The following is a 15,936-nucleotide window of genomic DNA, read 5'->3' as shown; positions in this document are numbered from 1 at the left end:
GTATAAAATCGAAATACTCAAGTCAAGTACAATTACCTCAAAGGCTGCCTCAGCAGAGTACTTGTGTGGTACTTAGCCTACTACGTAAACTTATATAAGTACTATACTCAACTTGTAAGGTACTTGAGTACTTAAATGTTATGTAACTGCACACGTTTTCGACCATTACTAATAAAGACCTGGGTACTTCTTCAACTACCACTTGTAGTGTAATAGCATATAACATAAAGTATTCTAACTGAGTATTTCTATAGTGTAGTAGTATTATTACTTGTACAAAAAGTACTAATTTTTATTGTTCTAATTCTATTTTTACATAAATTGGAGTAAAAATGTAATGTGCCTTTAGCTGAAGAAATACTCTTTAGTAGTAGTAATGCAAATAGTTGAAGTGAGAAGTATCATAAAAAGGAAATACCAAAGTAAATTACTTGAATAAGTGTAGTACAATCCAAAGTAACTCACTGTACTAAAGCATACTTTTGAGGTAATTGTAGGATTATTGTACTTTATTATTTAAATTGTATAAAGAAGTATTATTACAGTGTAGAAATATACAGTGTTAAAAGTAAATGTTCTGTAAGAAATAGTGAAGATTTTTTGTGTGTGTGTAAAAGTACACGTGCCCCATGTTACAAATACTCTGTAACATCCGTAATGATTTCAGCCATTTTCTCTGTGTTCGCCGAGCGGACCGCAGGTTTCCACTTGTCCGTCGGATGTGCGCGGAGCAGGCAGGAATCATTAGGGAGGAATCCCGGGCATATGGCTGCTGGTGTCGGCTCCCCTCCCCCCTCAGAGCCGTCCCTCCTGCCGTCCGCTCCGCAGCAGCAGCAGGACACAGCAGCCACTTCAGTTTCTGGAGCCGTGGCATGAATGATCTCATCTGAACCTGATCTCCGCTTTCCCTGCCGTCGATCCTATGAGCGAGACGGGACCCGAATAACGCAAAACACGAGGTGAGTGCGGCCACACGACACGTCCGCCGGCGGCCGCTCCTCCCGCGGGCGGCGGGCTGTTGTTTTTCGGGGGAACTTACGGAGACGAGCCGCGGCGAAAACTCTTGTTTTTAGGCTCGAAGGGAGGAAGGACCGCGGAGGATGGGTGGCGGTGGAGGAGGAGGTGGGAGGGCGCTTCTTTGGGCTAATTAGCCTGTTAGCATGTGGTGTTTTTAACAAGCGAGCGGAGCGGGAGGAAATAACCGAAGTGAACCGGCTGCCAGACGTTTGCTCGCCCCGCCGAGGCGCCGATTTCCCCGTTTCAGGGAGCACGTTCAGCCCGGTTAGCCAGCGGCGGCTCGTAGCCTAGCTAGCCGGCTAGCTGTTAGCTACTAGCGCAAAATGGCCTCATTGTCGCTCGGTGGCTCCGATGCTGAAAAGACAAAGCATGCGGCAGTCACGGCCAGCAGCCCCGGGCCGAGCCTCCCCGGGCCCCGGCCACACTCCCCCGGCCACACCGCCCACCGCACACACACGTCGGTACCGGAGGGAGGACTCGGGTTTGTCCGAGCCGCCGTGTTTTTGGGCTGAATTGTTAATTTAGCCCGGCTAGCTGTGGAAGTGCTGGTTTTCAGTGCAGTGGGGGATGGGTCATGCTAGCAGCCATTGACGTAAAGCGAGGCTCCTAGCATGGAACAGGACAAGTGTTCGGTTCAAATCCCAACTCTGGATCCGACATATTCACACATGAACATCTGTATTCACTCCTTTATCAGTGGAACATCTGGTTGTGTGTGTGTGTGAGAACTCAACCAGCTTCCTCTTCCTCTTCCTCTTCTCACACTCGATCCCTCATTTCCTGATATCTGAAGTTTTTTAGTTCCCTGCCGAGGACACAGCAGCAAAGTGAGGTTCAGATGAAGGATGAGTTTAATGAGCAGGAAACTTCAGTCACTACAATTCAGCGTCTGGAGCTTGAATAGTACAAGTTGTATATATACACAGAAAAGTACAATTAAAGTTTGTAATGTCTAATGGGGGGGTTTTTCCTACACTTTCTGGTTTTGTTGTTATTTCAGGTTATTGGTGTTTTGTTATTGACATTTTGTTCATTTTAATGTCTCCATCAGTTTTGGGAATTTGCTGCAAATTATTCTTAATTCGTTGCGAAATACAGAGCTGCAACTAACGCTTGTCATTTTTTTTTTTTTATCCTTTTCCTTATTGATCGACGTGCAAATAATTCTGTTGATTACACGTTAGTCTGTTAAATGTCCATGATTCATGGGGACGTCCCAGGGATCAAAGTGATGCACTCAGATGTCTTCTGTCAAGACACCCACAAAGATTCAGTTGTTAATGATAAATACATGAAACGTAAAAGTGAAACACACAGAGAAGCAACAACTCGTCTCGTGTTAGAGGCTGGAACTTTATCACATTTGACAGTTTTCCCTTAATATTTTGTATTAAAAAAACAAGAAAAACACATGTAAGGATTGATAAACAGAGTAAAGAAGCAGTATCCGTGTGATTTTTGGATATTAATGTCCTTCCACATAGTTGGAGTATCTCTAGCAGATCTCCACTGTCTGGAAAGCAGCGTGTGTGAGTTGTATGATGTAACACTCGTCTCCTACAGATGTTTGATGGCAGCGATCCAAATAAAAAGCCATTTTGAGTCTTATTTCTTACAATAAAGATAATTTAAAAACACTGGCCAATACTCTGTCGATTTATGGTATTTAGAAGTAATTTCCAGTTTTTGAGATTTAACCCCAGAATGCTGAAATATCGGGGGGGGGGGGTGTTCAGAAGCATTGATCAATATACCTGTCAAACAAATCTCATGTCCACAAACTGTTTTCTCTTCTGTGTGCAGTGTGTTTTCTCTCAGGATGTCGCTCTTCCTGCTGCTTTCATATCACACTTTTTACAAGTTGTTTTTCCTTTAGGGAGATAGTGCTCTCTAGTGTGACTCTTACTTGACAGGGGCCAGCACCACATGCACAACACAAGAAGACGACACATGTCCATTTTCAATTGTTCTCTCACTCTTTGTATTTTAGATGTCCGGGCACCTTCATAAATGACTTCTATTTTTTTTCCTATTCTGTCCACTGTCAGGAAATGTAATTCTATGCAAGCGGGGACTCAAAGACCTCCCGACTCCCAAGTGTCCGTTAGATTCTCCTCTCTCGATTTGGTATGGATTGTGACTTGTTGAAAATGTGCTGCTGATTTAGTCAAATCATCTGATCAGTCAGGTGAAGACAGTAATTTAATCCTTCTCTCTCATTCAGAGAAACAACTCTAGTGTCTAGTTTGTTCCTAATGATTAGAAATCACTTTTTGATTTCACGTTTGATTATGTTGTGTAAATGTTTAAGAATATGGTGTTGTTTTCTGGCCATAAACTCTTAAATGTGTTAATTTTAACATGCTTTCGATTTATTGGCATTCGTTTTGTCTGGTGTCATGAGATTAAAATTTAAAGAAAAACAAATTCTTCCTTGTTGGTTTGCAGATGATTTGTGACAATAACCTCAGTGTCGAGTGTATTTAGCTTCTTCCTGGTTTCCACAGACGTTTGGATGGTTTTTTGTGAAACTGTTAACAACTCTTTATTTATTTTCTACTTTGTAAACCCAGATGCTTTAGAGTCCAACATGTGTGACAGATATTTTCATTGTACCTTTTGATGACACTTTTTGTGATTTGTCTTTCAAATTTATCAGCGAAAGAAAGTGGAGTCCCTCACGTTGACTGCCCGGCCCACAGGTTTTACACTGAGGAGACGCAGCCGGACACTGCACGCTATTTTTCTGTCTGATGGAAAATTAAATGCCACAGGCTGCCGTTCAGAGCCCCGTCGCCCAGTTTCACTTGCATCCCATTTATTTTGGGAGTCCGAGGGCTTTACCGCTAGCACGAGTGTTGTTGTGTTCCTGTAAGACATCTGTGTGTTCGAAGTGGTGTGTAACAAGGAAGTTGACTCCGCTTTTCTTCCCCTCCTCAGTGAAGAGAAAGTGAAAATCTCGTTCTACTAGTTTTTGAAGCTTGGTGTGTGAGTGTGTGTGTGTAGACCTGGAAGCCTGATGTCCCTTGTACATATTAGCGGTTCACGGTGGTACAATGTATTGTGAATGTTTTGAATGCTATTTATTTTTCATATTTTCCCCTTTACCCCCTTAAAAGCACTTTATTGATTAGGATCTCTTTTTGATTTTCTTGATCACAGGTGGCAGTGGAGAGAGTGAGTGCACTGATCATGTAACTTGAGTGCTGTTTTTTTGTTTTCTGACAAAGGTCTCTCTGGTCTGTGCTTACTTTGATGCAGCGTCCGTATTTAGTTGGTAACCATGCTATTTTCGGTGGCTCAGTGGTCTGTTAAAAGTGTGGTTGTTCCGCCCAGCAGGAGTCTTGCTTCAGACTGGCCTAAAATGGGCAGAACTGGTGCTGAACAAAAGCTGCTTGTCGCTCGTACAAAAGTACTTGAAGCGTTGCAGCCGGGACCAAGCTGCATTGCTATTGCCTGTGCCTCTCAACAGGAAAGGTATAGCAAACTTTAAGCAAAAAACAACTACAACAAACAATGTACTGTTTACTGTAGTTTACAAAGAGTTAAAACCTGTAGAGCTTATTTATACAGTCACAGCTGCTGTTGAGCAGATTGTAGAGCTAGCTCCCTCACGTCCATACACAAATATCACACCACATAGCCTCATTACATCACACATTTACATTATTAATTACATGGTACTTATTTCTTTCACTCTGACCCTAGCTAGTGAAAATTCAGTACATTAGGCATTAATGTGTTTTTCAGTGTGATCAATTTGTCGCTGAGTGTCGTGGTTGTGTGTCTGACTGTGTTTCTGTCTCCTCACATCATCAGAGAGACAACATGTTCCCAAAGGGCACCAAGCGCAAGTTCTCCGACCCCGGGGAGGAGCCAGTCTCCAGCGCCGACCAGAGCCAGGCGGCATCATCTGCAGCAGCGGTTCGGACGTTGACGTCCTCGTACAGCCTGCAGCGGCAGTCGCTGCTTGACATGTCGCTGATCAAGCTGCAGCTCTGCCACATGCTGGTGGAGCCAAACCTGTGCCGCTCGGTGCTCATCGCCAACACGGTGCGGCAAATCCAGGAAGAGATGACCCAGGACGGCACCTGGCAGATAATGACCCAGGCCCTGGCAGCTGCCCAGTGTCCCGCCGACCGCCTGGTGGCCACAGAGGTGTTGTGCCGGCAGACTGACGCAGCAGCTCAGGCCGGCCAGAGCCCCAAGCCCTTCTCGGTGGTTGGTCTCGAGGAGGGCTACCACGCCGAGGAGGTGGTGATGGAGGGAGACGTGGAGACAGAGGTCACCATGTCCACCTTGTCGCCAGTCTCCCCTCAGCTGTCCTCGGCCTCTTACCTGGCCGGACCCTTTGGCATGGGGCCCTGCTGGGAGGAGGAAGACGACGATGGTGAGTGCGAGGAGGACGAGGAGGAGGACAGCGAGGAGTGTGTGTCGGAGGGAGAGGAGGGGGACCGGGACACCCTGAACGCAGACTCCAGGACAGGGGAGCAGGTTTTTGGGACTTTTGAGATCAAGCACCCGGCGCCGCCCCCTGACCCCGCACTCGAGGAACTGTTTTCCGATGTGGACCCGTCCTACTATGACCTCGATACGGTGCTGACAGGCATGCAGAGCTCCCCCAAGATGGGGCCTTACGATCTGCTGGAGAGCCTTTCCTCTCACGGGCCCACGGCCCTGAGCTCCAGCTCGAGCTGCAGGTCAGACCTGAACGAACTGGACCACATCATGGAGATCATAGTGGGATCCTGAAACCGAACATTCCTCCGGCCTGTACTGATCCCACAGACTCTTAACAGACTATGCACATTACACGTGCATGTTCTGTATGTGGTGTTGTTACACACAGACTTTGTTGGGGGTTTTGGGACAAATTGGGAAATTAACAGCAAGCCAAGTAGAATGGGGGACCGGCTGTTGGAGACGTAGTCAGTCTCCTCTGACGGCCACTTAGACAAGTCGGCAGCTGCGGGTTGGGGCCTTCGTCTTTTACTGAACAAAAAAACAAAAACAATTGGCGCTTGAGGAGCTGAGGGTGAAATCAATAAATTTGGGGATTCACAAGCCTCCCTGGCCTGTGGGCGACGCAGTTAGTTTCCTACTCTGTTGATGAAATCCAAAACTCTGCAACACCTGTGAGAGGGCAAAGATAATTACCTATACCATGATGCATTCTTATTTACGTATTTTCCATGTTTACGTCTGTCATTCATTCTGTCATACTAGCTCCTCCCTCTGGTCGTACTCTCTGCCATTTTGTCCATTTCTATTTATTGTTACATGGACTGAGGAACAATTCATCACACTACATGCATCAGAAACCAGAACAAATTGTAAATCCAAATCTATGAATCAATGCATATTTTCCTAAAGATTTGAGCAATTATGAATGGAATATATGTATATGTACGTATGTGTATATAGAAATATATTTTTTGCATTATACAGCTGGGGGATTTTGCAAGTATCATTTGATATTATTATTTTTTTCCCTCCCAGGATTTTTAAAATTTTAATGTAGCCAGACTCGAGACAGTGTCTTCCCATGGTTTGGTATAACAAGTCAACTGCAACAGGTGTCGTGGTCACACTTTATAGGCGCTGTTCTTTCATTTTCTCTAAAGCTTTACGCGGGGCAGGGGATTTACCGTCGGCCGGCCAACCAGACGCTGGCTGACGTCAGAGTCAGAGGACGAATGAAAGGTGGTTTCCTGCCCTTTTTTTTTTTTCTTCACAGATCTAATAACAATAATAATAGCAGCTTTTTTTCTGAAGCGCTTGGAGAAACCCCGGGTGATAACTGCATCAAGAAGCCATATTTCTTTCTCTCATTTGTTCGAATTACAACAAATGAAGAATTCTTTGTGTTAACCCATCTAATTTATTGTTTTATTTATTGTATTTATTATATCTAGGTACAGACATGCCATATTGACGTCATTGGCCCGATGAAATTATATTTATCCAAATTTCGCCCTCCGCTTTGAATGCAGTACCTATTTATTCCTCACATTTTTTTTTTTATTAGTAATAACAACAACCGGGTTTCTATTCAAATCACTATGCAGCTCTGTCATACGTGTTTCAAAATGATTGTATACGACTCAAATGTCCTTTAATTCCTTTATGCAAACAGTTGCCTTTCTCCTAAAGATGTGGAAAATCAAATGCATTTTTCAAAATTGTTCCTTATCGTGATGAAGAGATTAACTCAGGCAAACAAAATGTATTGAATAAAATACAGTATTACGACACGCTTAATACCTTACCGCAACACTCCTGAAGGATGTCACTCTGGTCTGAATGGGAGCTAGAACTTCAAAGACTAATTACCGTTGTAAAATGTATGCATTTTTTTATATTAAGGAAAAAACATTGTAGCATCTTTGTAAATATTTTTTATAATAAAAGGTGCAACTATAGACTGTGTGGTGTGATTTTAATCTGCAATTAATGTGAGTGAGCTTCGAGAGCTGAAGCTGATAATATACTTTTGTCACCAAAATCCCCAAATCAATGAGTTAACTCGTCTTAAAACACTCGGGCCGATTCCTTTCTACTGCTGCAGTGTCTTAAAACCTCTCGTACAAAATGTGCACGTACTAAAGTATGTTTATTGAAGGTGGTGTTTCCAGGGTTTTCTCTCCTTCACCTTATCTTCAGTTAAGAGGAAGTGTGAGTTATTTCGTGACCCAACTATTCCTTCATATCTGTCCTACTTAAAAAGTATTAAACCTGCAGAACAGTTTTAGAAATGGGGTCACAAATATATACTGAACTTTTTAAATTGCGTTCTTTTCCTGAAACAACTGTAGATCTGATTTGTAAATCAGATCTACACCTTTTAAGCTCGCAGGTAAACAAGTTGGAAATAAGCAGTGGGGAAGGAAGTACTCAAACATTTTACTTGTGAGTATTTTATTTTCAACCAAACTGTTTTCGTTTTGAATGTGACAAACGGTCGTGTGGACTTCAGATCTCTAGTTTTTGAGAAGCACCTGAAGGCACCACGAGAGCAGCAGCCTGTCACTACTCATTAACCCTGAAGACTCACGTTTTCTACGCAGGTTCGTCCTCTGACAAACAGACAACACACGTGCTGTGAGCAGAGCATGTTCTTATTATCATGCAGCTCAGAGTGAATCGCTTGCAGACATGTCAGAAGTCCAGAAACACGCCCACTGGGACATCACATGGTGGAACAGTTGTGTTTCTAGTGCACATTTTCAAACCCTGCACGGATCCTCTGCATCACGTTCACCCTGTTTTCACCGGTGCTGCTTCTTCAATCTCTCTCTCTCTCTCTCTCTCTCTCTCTCTCTCTCTCTCTCTCTCTCTCTCTCTCTCTCTCTCTCTCGAGTCTTTTCCCTCCGGCTGCCGTTTTGCTGACTCACTAAGGGGCCATTAATCTTTAACTATAGTCTAACCAAGACCAGGCGGCCGGCCAACATGCAGAGTAAGCCACAATTTTATGCACAAATACCTTTTTGACTGATTCAGACAAGAGTTTATGCGAAAAATTATTTCATTGCAACATGTTTGAGAATATGAAGAGCCTCTCTCTGCTCTCCTGAACCGGGCCATTCATTACTAAGACCATGTTTAAAATGGGTTTAGTGTTGCTCTGCTGTGAACAGGTTGTCTGTGCGCACTAGCCCCACAGACAATAGTCCCGTTCGGTTGAATCCATTGTGACTCTGCATATCTAATGCAGAATCTCACGGTCCAGCGTCAACACGTGAGGGAGCAGGAGGACAAAGGTCTCACTGCAGCCGAGGCACGACTCACTTTCAGGAGTTTGACATCACTCACATGTTGGAGGGACAACTCCAATCCAACTGATCTGGGACTGCAGACATAGCTGTGGATATGAAGGTGGCCTTGGAATATTGAAATATAATAATACATTTGTTTTATCAAATACCTTCTGATCAATACAATAATGTTACTAATCAAAGGCAATGGTTCCTTTTTAAATGGACAATATTCATGAAAATTACATCCACTACGTCATACGTTCGTCGTTCTTGCCAGAATTGTCAATGTTGTGAAAAGCCATGAAAACTCCGACAGGACGTTCTAATTAATTTAAGACGTATACATGTGACTAAGGTCGGAATATTCCAAACATGATCTTATTCAGTTAATCAGAAAATGCTGTTTACTGTTATCAGTGTCTTATTGAGACTATTGTCTTAATCAGGTTAGTATCAGTAAAACGTGTTTGACTAATCGACTGTTCAGTTAATCAGTATTCACTCAGTGGGAGTTAACAGAGAAACTTTTCTGTGGTGGTAGATAAATACAGCACACTTTGAATTTCTCTCCACACAACTGCCAAGTTACTCTCATTATTTCCGATGAATTACCTCAGTGAGTGATCGATTGCTCTGAATGAGACGTAACACAAGTTATGATCCAGCTCTTCAGTGACACATTAAAGTGGTGATAGCCTGTAATTCTGTGAAGCCAATAATGAATTGATGCTACTAAGAAGCTGTGTCTCCAGGATGACTCTGTAGTTTCTTTGCAGTCAAACCTCGACACAACATCCATTTTATTATTTGTTCGTGTGTGAGAAATATTGGAAAACGTGCGGTTTCAAGATTCAAGTTTATTGATTATATCATTCGAGCCATATCTGTAAAACAAACAGTGCAAAGAAATGTGTTTATCAAGACCTGTTTGCACAACCAGTTAAAAGACAATACAAGAAAAGCAGCAGTTTTAAAGACAAGTGAAATTATCATAATTCTGTATTTTTGGCACATTTAGTATTTTGTGTTTCTGTTTTTCAGGGTGTATTTGAGTGGCCCTGCAGTCGTGTTCCTACAACGTGTGTAACTGTCGCTCAGCAGACGACGAAGCAGCAGCTGAACATTTACTTTCTGTTGAGGAGAAGAGGAAAGAAGAAGTTCGAGTCTGTGGCAGGTTCAAGAGGAAGAGGAAGAAAAACTGTGAATGAACAGTTTCCATATATGGTCATTGCCTTCCCCCGCTCCTCCGTCACATCCGGCCCTCTGAGTCATCTGTCTCTTTAAAACGCTGCGTTCAGGGACTCACTGACACTTCAGCTCGTGTCTGATGTTGCTTTAAAGCCTGAACACATTTGAAAAACACGAGGATTCCAACACATTTCACTTAGAATTTCTGCTCAATCCAAAATCGCTTTGGTATTGTGATTATATTTACTTTACTTAACTTGACTATTTCTATTTCCTGCTGCTCTATATCTCTATTTATTTACACTCCAGGGGTAAATATTACACGTTTGAATCCACTATTTACGTCACTAAGATATATAAGTTTCTCTTTAGATCATGGTTTTGCATGCAAAACAGAAATCAGGTTATAAAATATGAAGCACAGTTAAAGATTAAACCAGACAGACAGACAGACAGATCAATATTTCATTGATCCCAAAGGAAATGTGTGCACCAGTAGCTTCAAACACACCAACAGGGCAAGAAAAGCATTTAAAATGTAATTTTAAAGGTCATTTAGTCTAAAAACATGATGCTGTTTCTGTTTCAGTTGGATTTGAATGTCGGGCCGAACTATTATTTAAATGACCTTAAACCAAACCTATCATACATATGTTTAAGTCTGTTTTTTAACACAGGCAATGCAAGAAACACCAACATTTCCCTGCATCATATTCCTCCACTCAGGCCGCTCACGTGTTCTGTGAAGATGCGATGCTGGTTTTTCCGGGACGCCCCTGAACGCAGCGGCCGCACATTCGCTGCCCCGTGAGATGCGGGGGCGGAGGCTTGATCAGCGTCAGAGTCCACCAATCAGCGGCGGCCCTGCGCTCAGGCCCCGCCCCCTCGATGTGTACAGTACATTCCTCTCAGAGAAGAAGAGAAGACGAGACGGAGGAGACACGGGACTGTGTACTCTGTACATGATTATACTTTATTATACTTCATACATGAGGAGACTTCATACACGAGGACACTTTACATCCGAAGATACTTTACACATGAAGATACTTCCTGAGGATATTTACACATGAGGATACTTTACATCTGAAGGTACTTTACACCTGAAGGTACTTTACACATGATAATACTTTACAGCTGATGATACTTTACATCTGAGTATACTATACATCTTAAGATGCTTTACAACTGAATATACTTTACATCTGAGGATACTTTACATCTGAAGGTACTATACACATAATACTTTACAGCTGATGATACTTTACAGCTGATGATACTTTACAGCTGATAATACTTTACAACTGAGGATACTATACACATGATAATACTTTACACATGAAGATACTTTACACCTGATAATACTTTACACCTGATAATACTTTACACCTTATTCTTATTTTCTTATCATCTGAAAGTAGTTTCTCCTCCTGGAGCTTTACTCTGAGCTGAAGTCTGTTTCAGGCGTCAGGGGTCGCTCTGTGGGATCCTGAGTACAATAAGTAATATTGTATTTAAGTTTATATATAAGTAAGAGTTGAATTATTATCTTATCGTTTCATTTAAAAAGGCTTTAAAGTGAAGGACTGAGTTTGTTCTTCATACATTTGAATGTGTCGTGATATGAAGTCACAGCTTGATTCTGCTCACGTGAGAAACTGTCATTAAAAGGGTTTAATTGTGTTTGTCATGAGTAAAGTGTGTGAGACAGTGATGTGTCATAGATGAGTAAAGCCAGTCTGTCTCTGACTGTGACTCAGATCTTCACACCCACCTTCTAAACGTCTGTGTCATATGAATATCTGTGTGAAACTGTACTTTAATGTTAGTACTTGGTTGGTTAGTATTTAAAGTGAATGGGAGAGTCGAAGTTTGAAAGGTTGGTGCTCGGATTTAAAGGGGATTCAAGGTTTAGTCTAATAAATACATCCTATTACCTACAGTTTTAATACGCACGCACAAAATGAATAAAGGAAGAAATTATCTACAAAGAAATTGATCATGAAAATAATTGTGTCCCCAGCTTTGTGTTATGTTCCGACCCCCCAAAACGTATTTTAACTTTTCATTTATGTATTTTGTATTTAAGTTGTGTGAAATAAACTAAACTAAAACTAATCTTGTTAAGTTGAGCTGATGTTTCTCTTCTGATTAAGTTCAAATGAGTCAGTTTGTCTTAAAGAGTTTATTTCACTACTCAAGTTTTATTCTGACAAGTTTAATATTAGTTGTGGTATCAGCTGCTTTACATCAGTCTTCATATGGTATTTTGATCCCATTCTAACTGATGGACTCTCTCTGATGAAGGTCGATGTTGGGTCGTGGCGTGAAGCGAAAGTGGAGCTGCCTGGAGGAGCTGGAGGCGGAGATGGTCCCCGCTGCAGTGACGGAGGAGAAGGAGCAGCATGGGGAGGTGGAGCTCGTTGTGGCGCCGTCCAAATCCGAGATGAACCACCTGCAGCAGCGTCAGCTGGTGCTCGGCCTCTGTCTGGAGAAGCTGCAGCGGTACCAGGCCGGGATGGAGCTCAGCCTCCGCCGCTCGGTGCTGCTCATCAACACGCTCCGGCAGATCCAGGAGGACATACAGAGCGACGGGGCTGGAGCCTGCAGCCCGGACGCTCCCCTCCACGGCGTCCACCCTGAGTCTCGTCTTCTCAGGGACGACATCAGGGAGGACGTGCCGGTCACATGCCCGGGGTGTGCAGAGGATGACAGGGACGACCTGCCCCTGTCTCCACCGCTGTCCCCCGAGTTCCCCTCTCAGGAGGCAAACAGCTCGGCCGACCAGCAGAAACCGCCGCCCGCCGCCACGATCAGTGCTTTTAGTGATGCAGTAAACGCCATGGGCTACCTCGGCGACCTCACCCTGGACGACATCTTTGAGGACATTGACACGTCAATGTACGAGACTTCAGATCTGCCTTCTGCCTGGGCGACGGGCTCCTTGTGGCCCGTCAGCGTGTCGCTATGGGCGGACGAGGACGTGAAAATGCGCTCGCCAGGCCACGTCTCACCTGGGAGTCTGCAGTCGTGTCGGATGGACCTGAATGAGCTGGACCACATCATGGAGATCCTGGTGAAGTCTTGACCACCAGGATGAAGTCGTGGACGTTTACGACACTTGACCGATCAAGGACGAGCAGCTTCTCAAACACTGGTGTGAGGGTCGATGACGGTCCATCCAAGGCTCCATTTGACATTTTACATGAAAATGAGTTTTAAGCTTCATCTGTTGTGAAGGAAACATCCACTTTAAAACACGTTGCACTGTGGTTGTGGCGTCAAACGGTGGAAACAGAACAAACATTCAGGTGGAAAATCCAGAATAATCAGACAAACGAGAGAATCTGCTGCTTTTCTCTGTATTATACTGTTTTACACTTTCTTCTGATATTTTCTGGACCAAATTATGAATCAGTTATTTAAGAAAATATTCTATAATTGTCACTTTACAGCAGCAGACAGAAAGTCCGGCTTCAGGTTGTCTTTTGAGTAATCTGTGAAAAAGGAGTATTGCAGCACTCGTGAGGGAAGTGTCGTAACGTCGGCTCGAAGCCATTTGACAGTGTTAAAATGTCAAAAGTGGATTTTTCCCCCTAAATCAACAAACGCAGGTTGAAACTGAAACGTCTCAAGTGTTAATGTCACTTTTCTCTGTTTGTTTGTTTTTTTAAATTAAGTTTTTGTGTTAGTGAGTGAATCCGCTGCTCAGGAAGAAGGAACCTGAGAAGCCGTGGTGTGTGTGTGTGCGTCACTCCGGCTGTGAGACCGGCCCCGGGTTGATTATTAATTGAAATCCCTTCAATTACTTGAAGAGGGTGTGCTTCAGCCGGACGGGGGGGCAAAGGCCTGGGTTTCCCTTCAGCTCGGGGACTTTAATGCACCGTGTAGGATCTTTAAAGCAGAAACGACCGTCTACTCAAACCACCGAACGCCACGCTCACGTCCAATCACAAGAGGACCTGGACTGGCTTTATTCTCATCCTTATTTATGAATGAAAAACCGCAGCAGATTTTATTTGTGCTTTGGGTGCGACTGTAACCTATCGTTTACGCGGCGTGATGGCGGCCATTTTGCTTTTGGTGACCCCTCCTGTGGCACCGCTCGGGACAAACTGTACAAGTAATATCCTGTCACCATGACGACGCCACGTGAACAGTTACTCCTCGTCGGCAGCTGGTGTTTAAATCCAACGCAGCGTAAAACGTGTATTTCAAATGTCTGCTTCTGACCGAGGAGACGATCGCCTCGAGTCAACCACGAGCTCGCCATGTCTCAGAATTGTAAATGACAACAGATGCCTATGTCTTTTTATGGCCTTGGTGATGTGAATTTTTATTGTTCAATGTTTTTATATGTGTTTCTACCTGAAACTCACGTCTCCTGTCCGGCAGAGGAGATGAAGAGATCAGAAGGTCGCGACGAGTCAAGATGCTCGACCTTCACTTCCTGTGGTTTACTCCTGTTCTACCTCCGTATGTCAGTTGACCTGGACACTCCTGTGACTCTGTGTTACTGGTGGACACCATCTACAGCTGTTTAATTCATTGTTTGTGAACTGGGCCGATAATCCAACGCCACGCTGGACGACCAAAGTAATCCGTCCTCGTCTTCGTCTCTGGTCTCATGTCCACAATGTGCCTTACTACTGTTTTTTAATTATTTGTGTTGGGCCGTTTGTGGCCGTCTGGGCTCCAGCCTCATTGATAAACCAACCTAAGAACAGTGGGGGGGGTGTTATGTAAAAGCACCGAGCCTCAGAACCGTCATTGTTTCCTGCCTCTTCTCGGCCCTTTTTGTTTTTTCTCTGCGCTCACTGAACACTGCCGGCGTATGAGCTTAACGCATCCTGACAGGCTGACAGTGAACTAGCTGAGGGAGGAGGTGGCAGCCCGGGCCAGGAGGGAAAAATAAGCAGTGGTGGAGGAGGAGGTGGGAGGAAGAGGAGGCGGAGGAGGTGGAGACTTGCGTCACTCGCTCAGTGGGAGGAGTTTCAAGCTTGTTTTGCCCCGAACTCGGACCAGGGTCCAATCACACGAGGCGTGGGAGGAGCGGGCTGCTGCCTCAACAACAACTTGTTTTTCGCTCCTGATGCACAGACAGTGTGTGGATCAGCTGCATTTCAGCCTGCGAAATAAAGACCTGCTGTTTTTTTCCCCCACTTACATAATCTATCAGACAGAAAGAATCGAACCAGCAGAAAGCTGCAGAGTTATTTATAATTGTTTGGGTCTTTAAAGCACAAGCTATGTGTTGTTGACGACGATGATGTACATGTAACTGAAGGATGCTGGGTAATGAGAGGATAATTAATAATGTATTGTATTTTTCTGTGGAATATTTTATAGATTTTATTCAATGACACAGTAAAAGAAAATGAATTCACGGTGTGAGTCTTCATTCCATTTACGCAACAACACTCTGAACTGGTTTGTGTCGTTTGTTGGGTCAAAGATATAAAAGAAGACAAACAATAAAACTAATAATTACACGTTTAATATTCCGGCAAACCTCTTAAAACATATAAAAACATGCCTGTGCCGCAGCCATGCATAAACAATGAGGTGCTCTGTTGTTTTCTGCCCTGAGTGTTGCCTCACAGGCAAACATTCCTCTCAGGCTTCAGTAAAATCCTGCCTTCTCTGAAAGGCTTAACCCCCGGACTGAACCTGATGCTGCTTTCAGACCTGCACTGTACGTTTTCCTGAAATCATCCAGAGGGTCTGAATGTGAGAAGTGTCAGCCCCCTTGTAAAATGTCAGCGTGAGTCCATGTGAGAAAACAGCAGGACAATGTCTGGAAGCTTCCCAGTGAGCGAGAGGACGTGAAACTGGACGAACACAATTATCTCAGGATGAAGAAGAGGAGCCGTACACGCAGAAAACGAAGACGTCAACTTGGAAAGACGAGGAGATTCCAGGGCTTTAGGTGAAGAGATAAAAAGCCAGCGGCCTCACAGGAATGTAACAAACA

General features: G+C 43.9%; 2 protein-coding genes across 4 annotated transcripts; both read left to right on the top strand.

The window, feature by feature from the left end:
* Positions 1–635: 635 nt before the first annotated feature.
* cdca4 (cell division cycle associated 4) lies at positions 636–7,439 on the top strand. Of its 2 annotated transcripts, XM_035168130.2 has the most exons (3): positions 636–959; positions 4,357–4,494; positions 4,837–7,439. In XM_035168130.2, the coding sequence occupies exon 3, from the start codon at positions 4,846–4,848 to the stop codon at positions 5,767–5,769; it is 924 nt and encodes a 307-aa protein (XP_035024021.1). In that variant the 5' UTR covers positions 636–959; positions 4,357–4,494; positions 4,837–4,845; the 3' UTR covers positions 5,770–7,439. The 2 variants fall into 2 exon arrangements, with proteins under 2 accessions (XP_035024021.1, XP_035024020.1); XM_035168129.2 differs by lacking the exon at positions 4,357–4,494 and having other exon boundaries at positions 640–959.
* A 2,902-nt stretch (positions 7,440–10,341) lies between these two features.
* Positions 10,342–15,348, top strand: si:dkey-177p2.6 (uncharacterized protein LOC568712 homolog). 2 transcript variants are annotated; one of them, XM_035168959.2, is made up of 2 exons: positions 10,342–11,054; positions 12,270–15,348. In XM_035168959.2, the coding sequence occupies exon 2, from the start codon at positions 12,274–12,276 to the stop codon at positions 13,048–13,050; it is 777 nt and encodes a 258-aa protein (XP_035024850.2). In that variant the 5' UTR covers positions 10,342–11,054; positions 12,270–12,273; the 3' UTR covers positions 13,051–15,348. The 2 variants fall into 2 exon arrangements, with proteins under 2 accessions (XP_035024850.2, XP_047197749.1); XM_047341793.1 differs by having other exon boundaries at positions 10,343–11,071.
* Positions 15,349–15,936: the final 588 nt, after the last annotated feature.

This window comes from Hippoglossus stenolepis, chromosome 10, assembly GCF_022539355.2.
Source record: "Hippoglossus stenolepis isolate QCI-W04-F060 chromosome 10, HSTE1.2, whole genome shotgun sequence".
NCBI lineage: Eukaryota > Metazoa > Chordata > Actinopteri > Pleuronectiformes > Pleuronectidae > Hippoglossus > Hippoglossus stenolepis.
The sequence above is the reverse complement of the archived record's forward strand: the minus strand, read 5'-3'. Positions and strand labels throughout refer to the sequence as shown.

What these genes read in the sequence shown, in the direction of transcription:
- cdca4 (XM_035168130.2), top strand. Translation starts at nt 4,846, where the DNA reads ATGTTCCCAAAGGGCACCAAGCGCAAGTTCTCCGACCCCGGGGAGGAG.
- si:dkey-177p2.6 (XM_035168959.2), top strand. Translation starts at nt 12,274, where the DNA reads ATGTTGGGTCGTGGCGTGAAGCGAAAGTGGAGCTGCCTGGAGGAGCTG.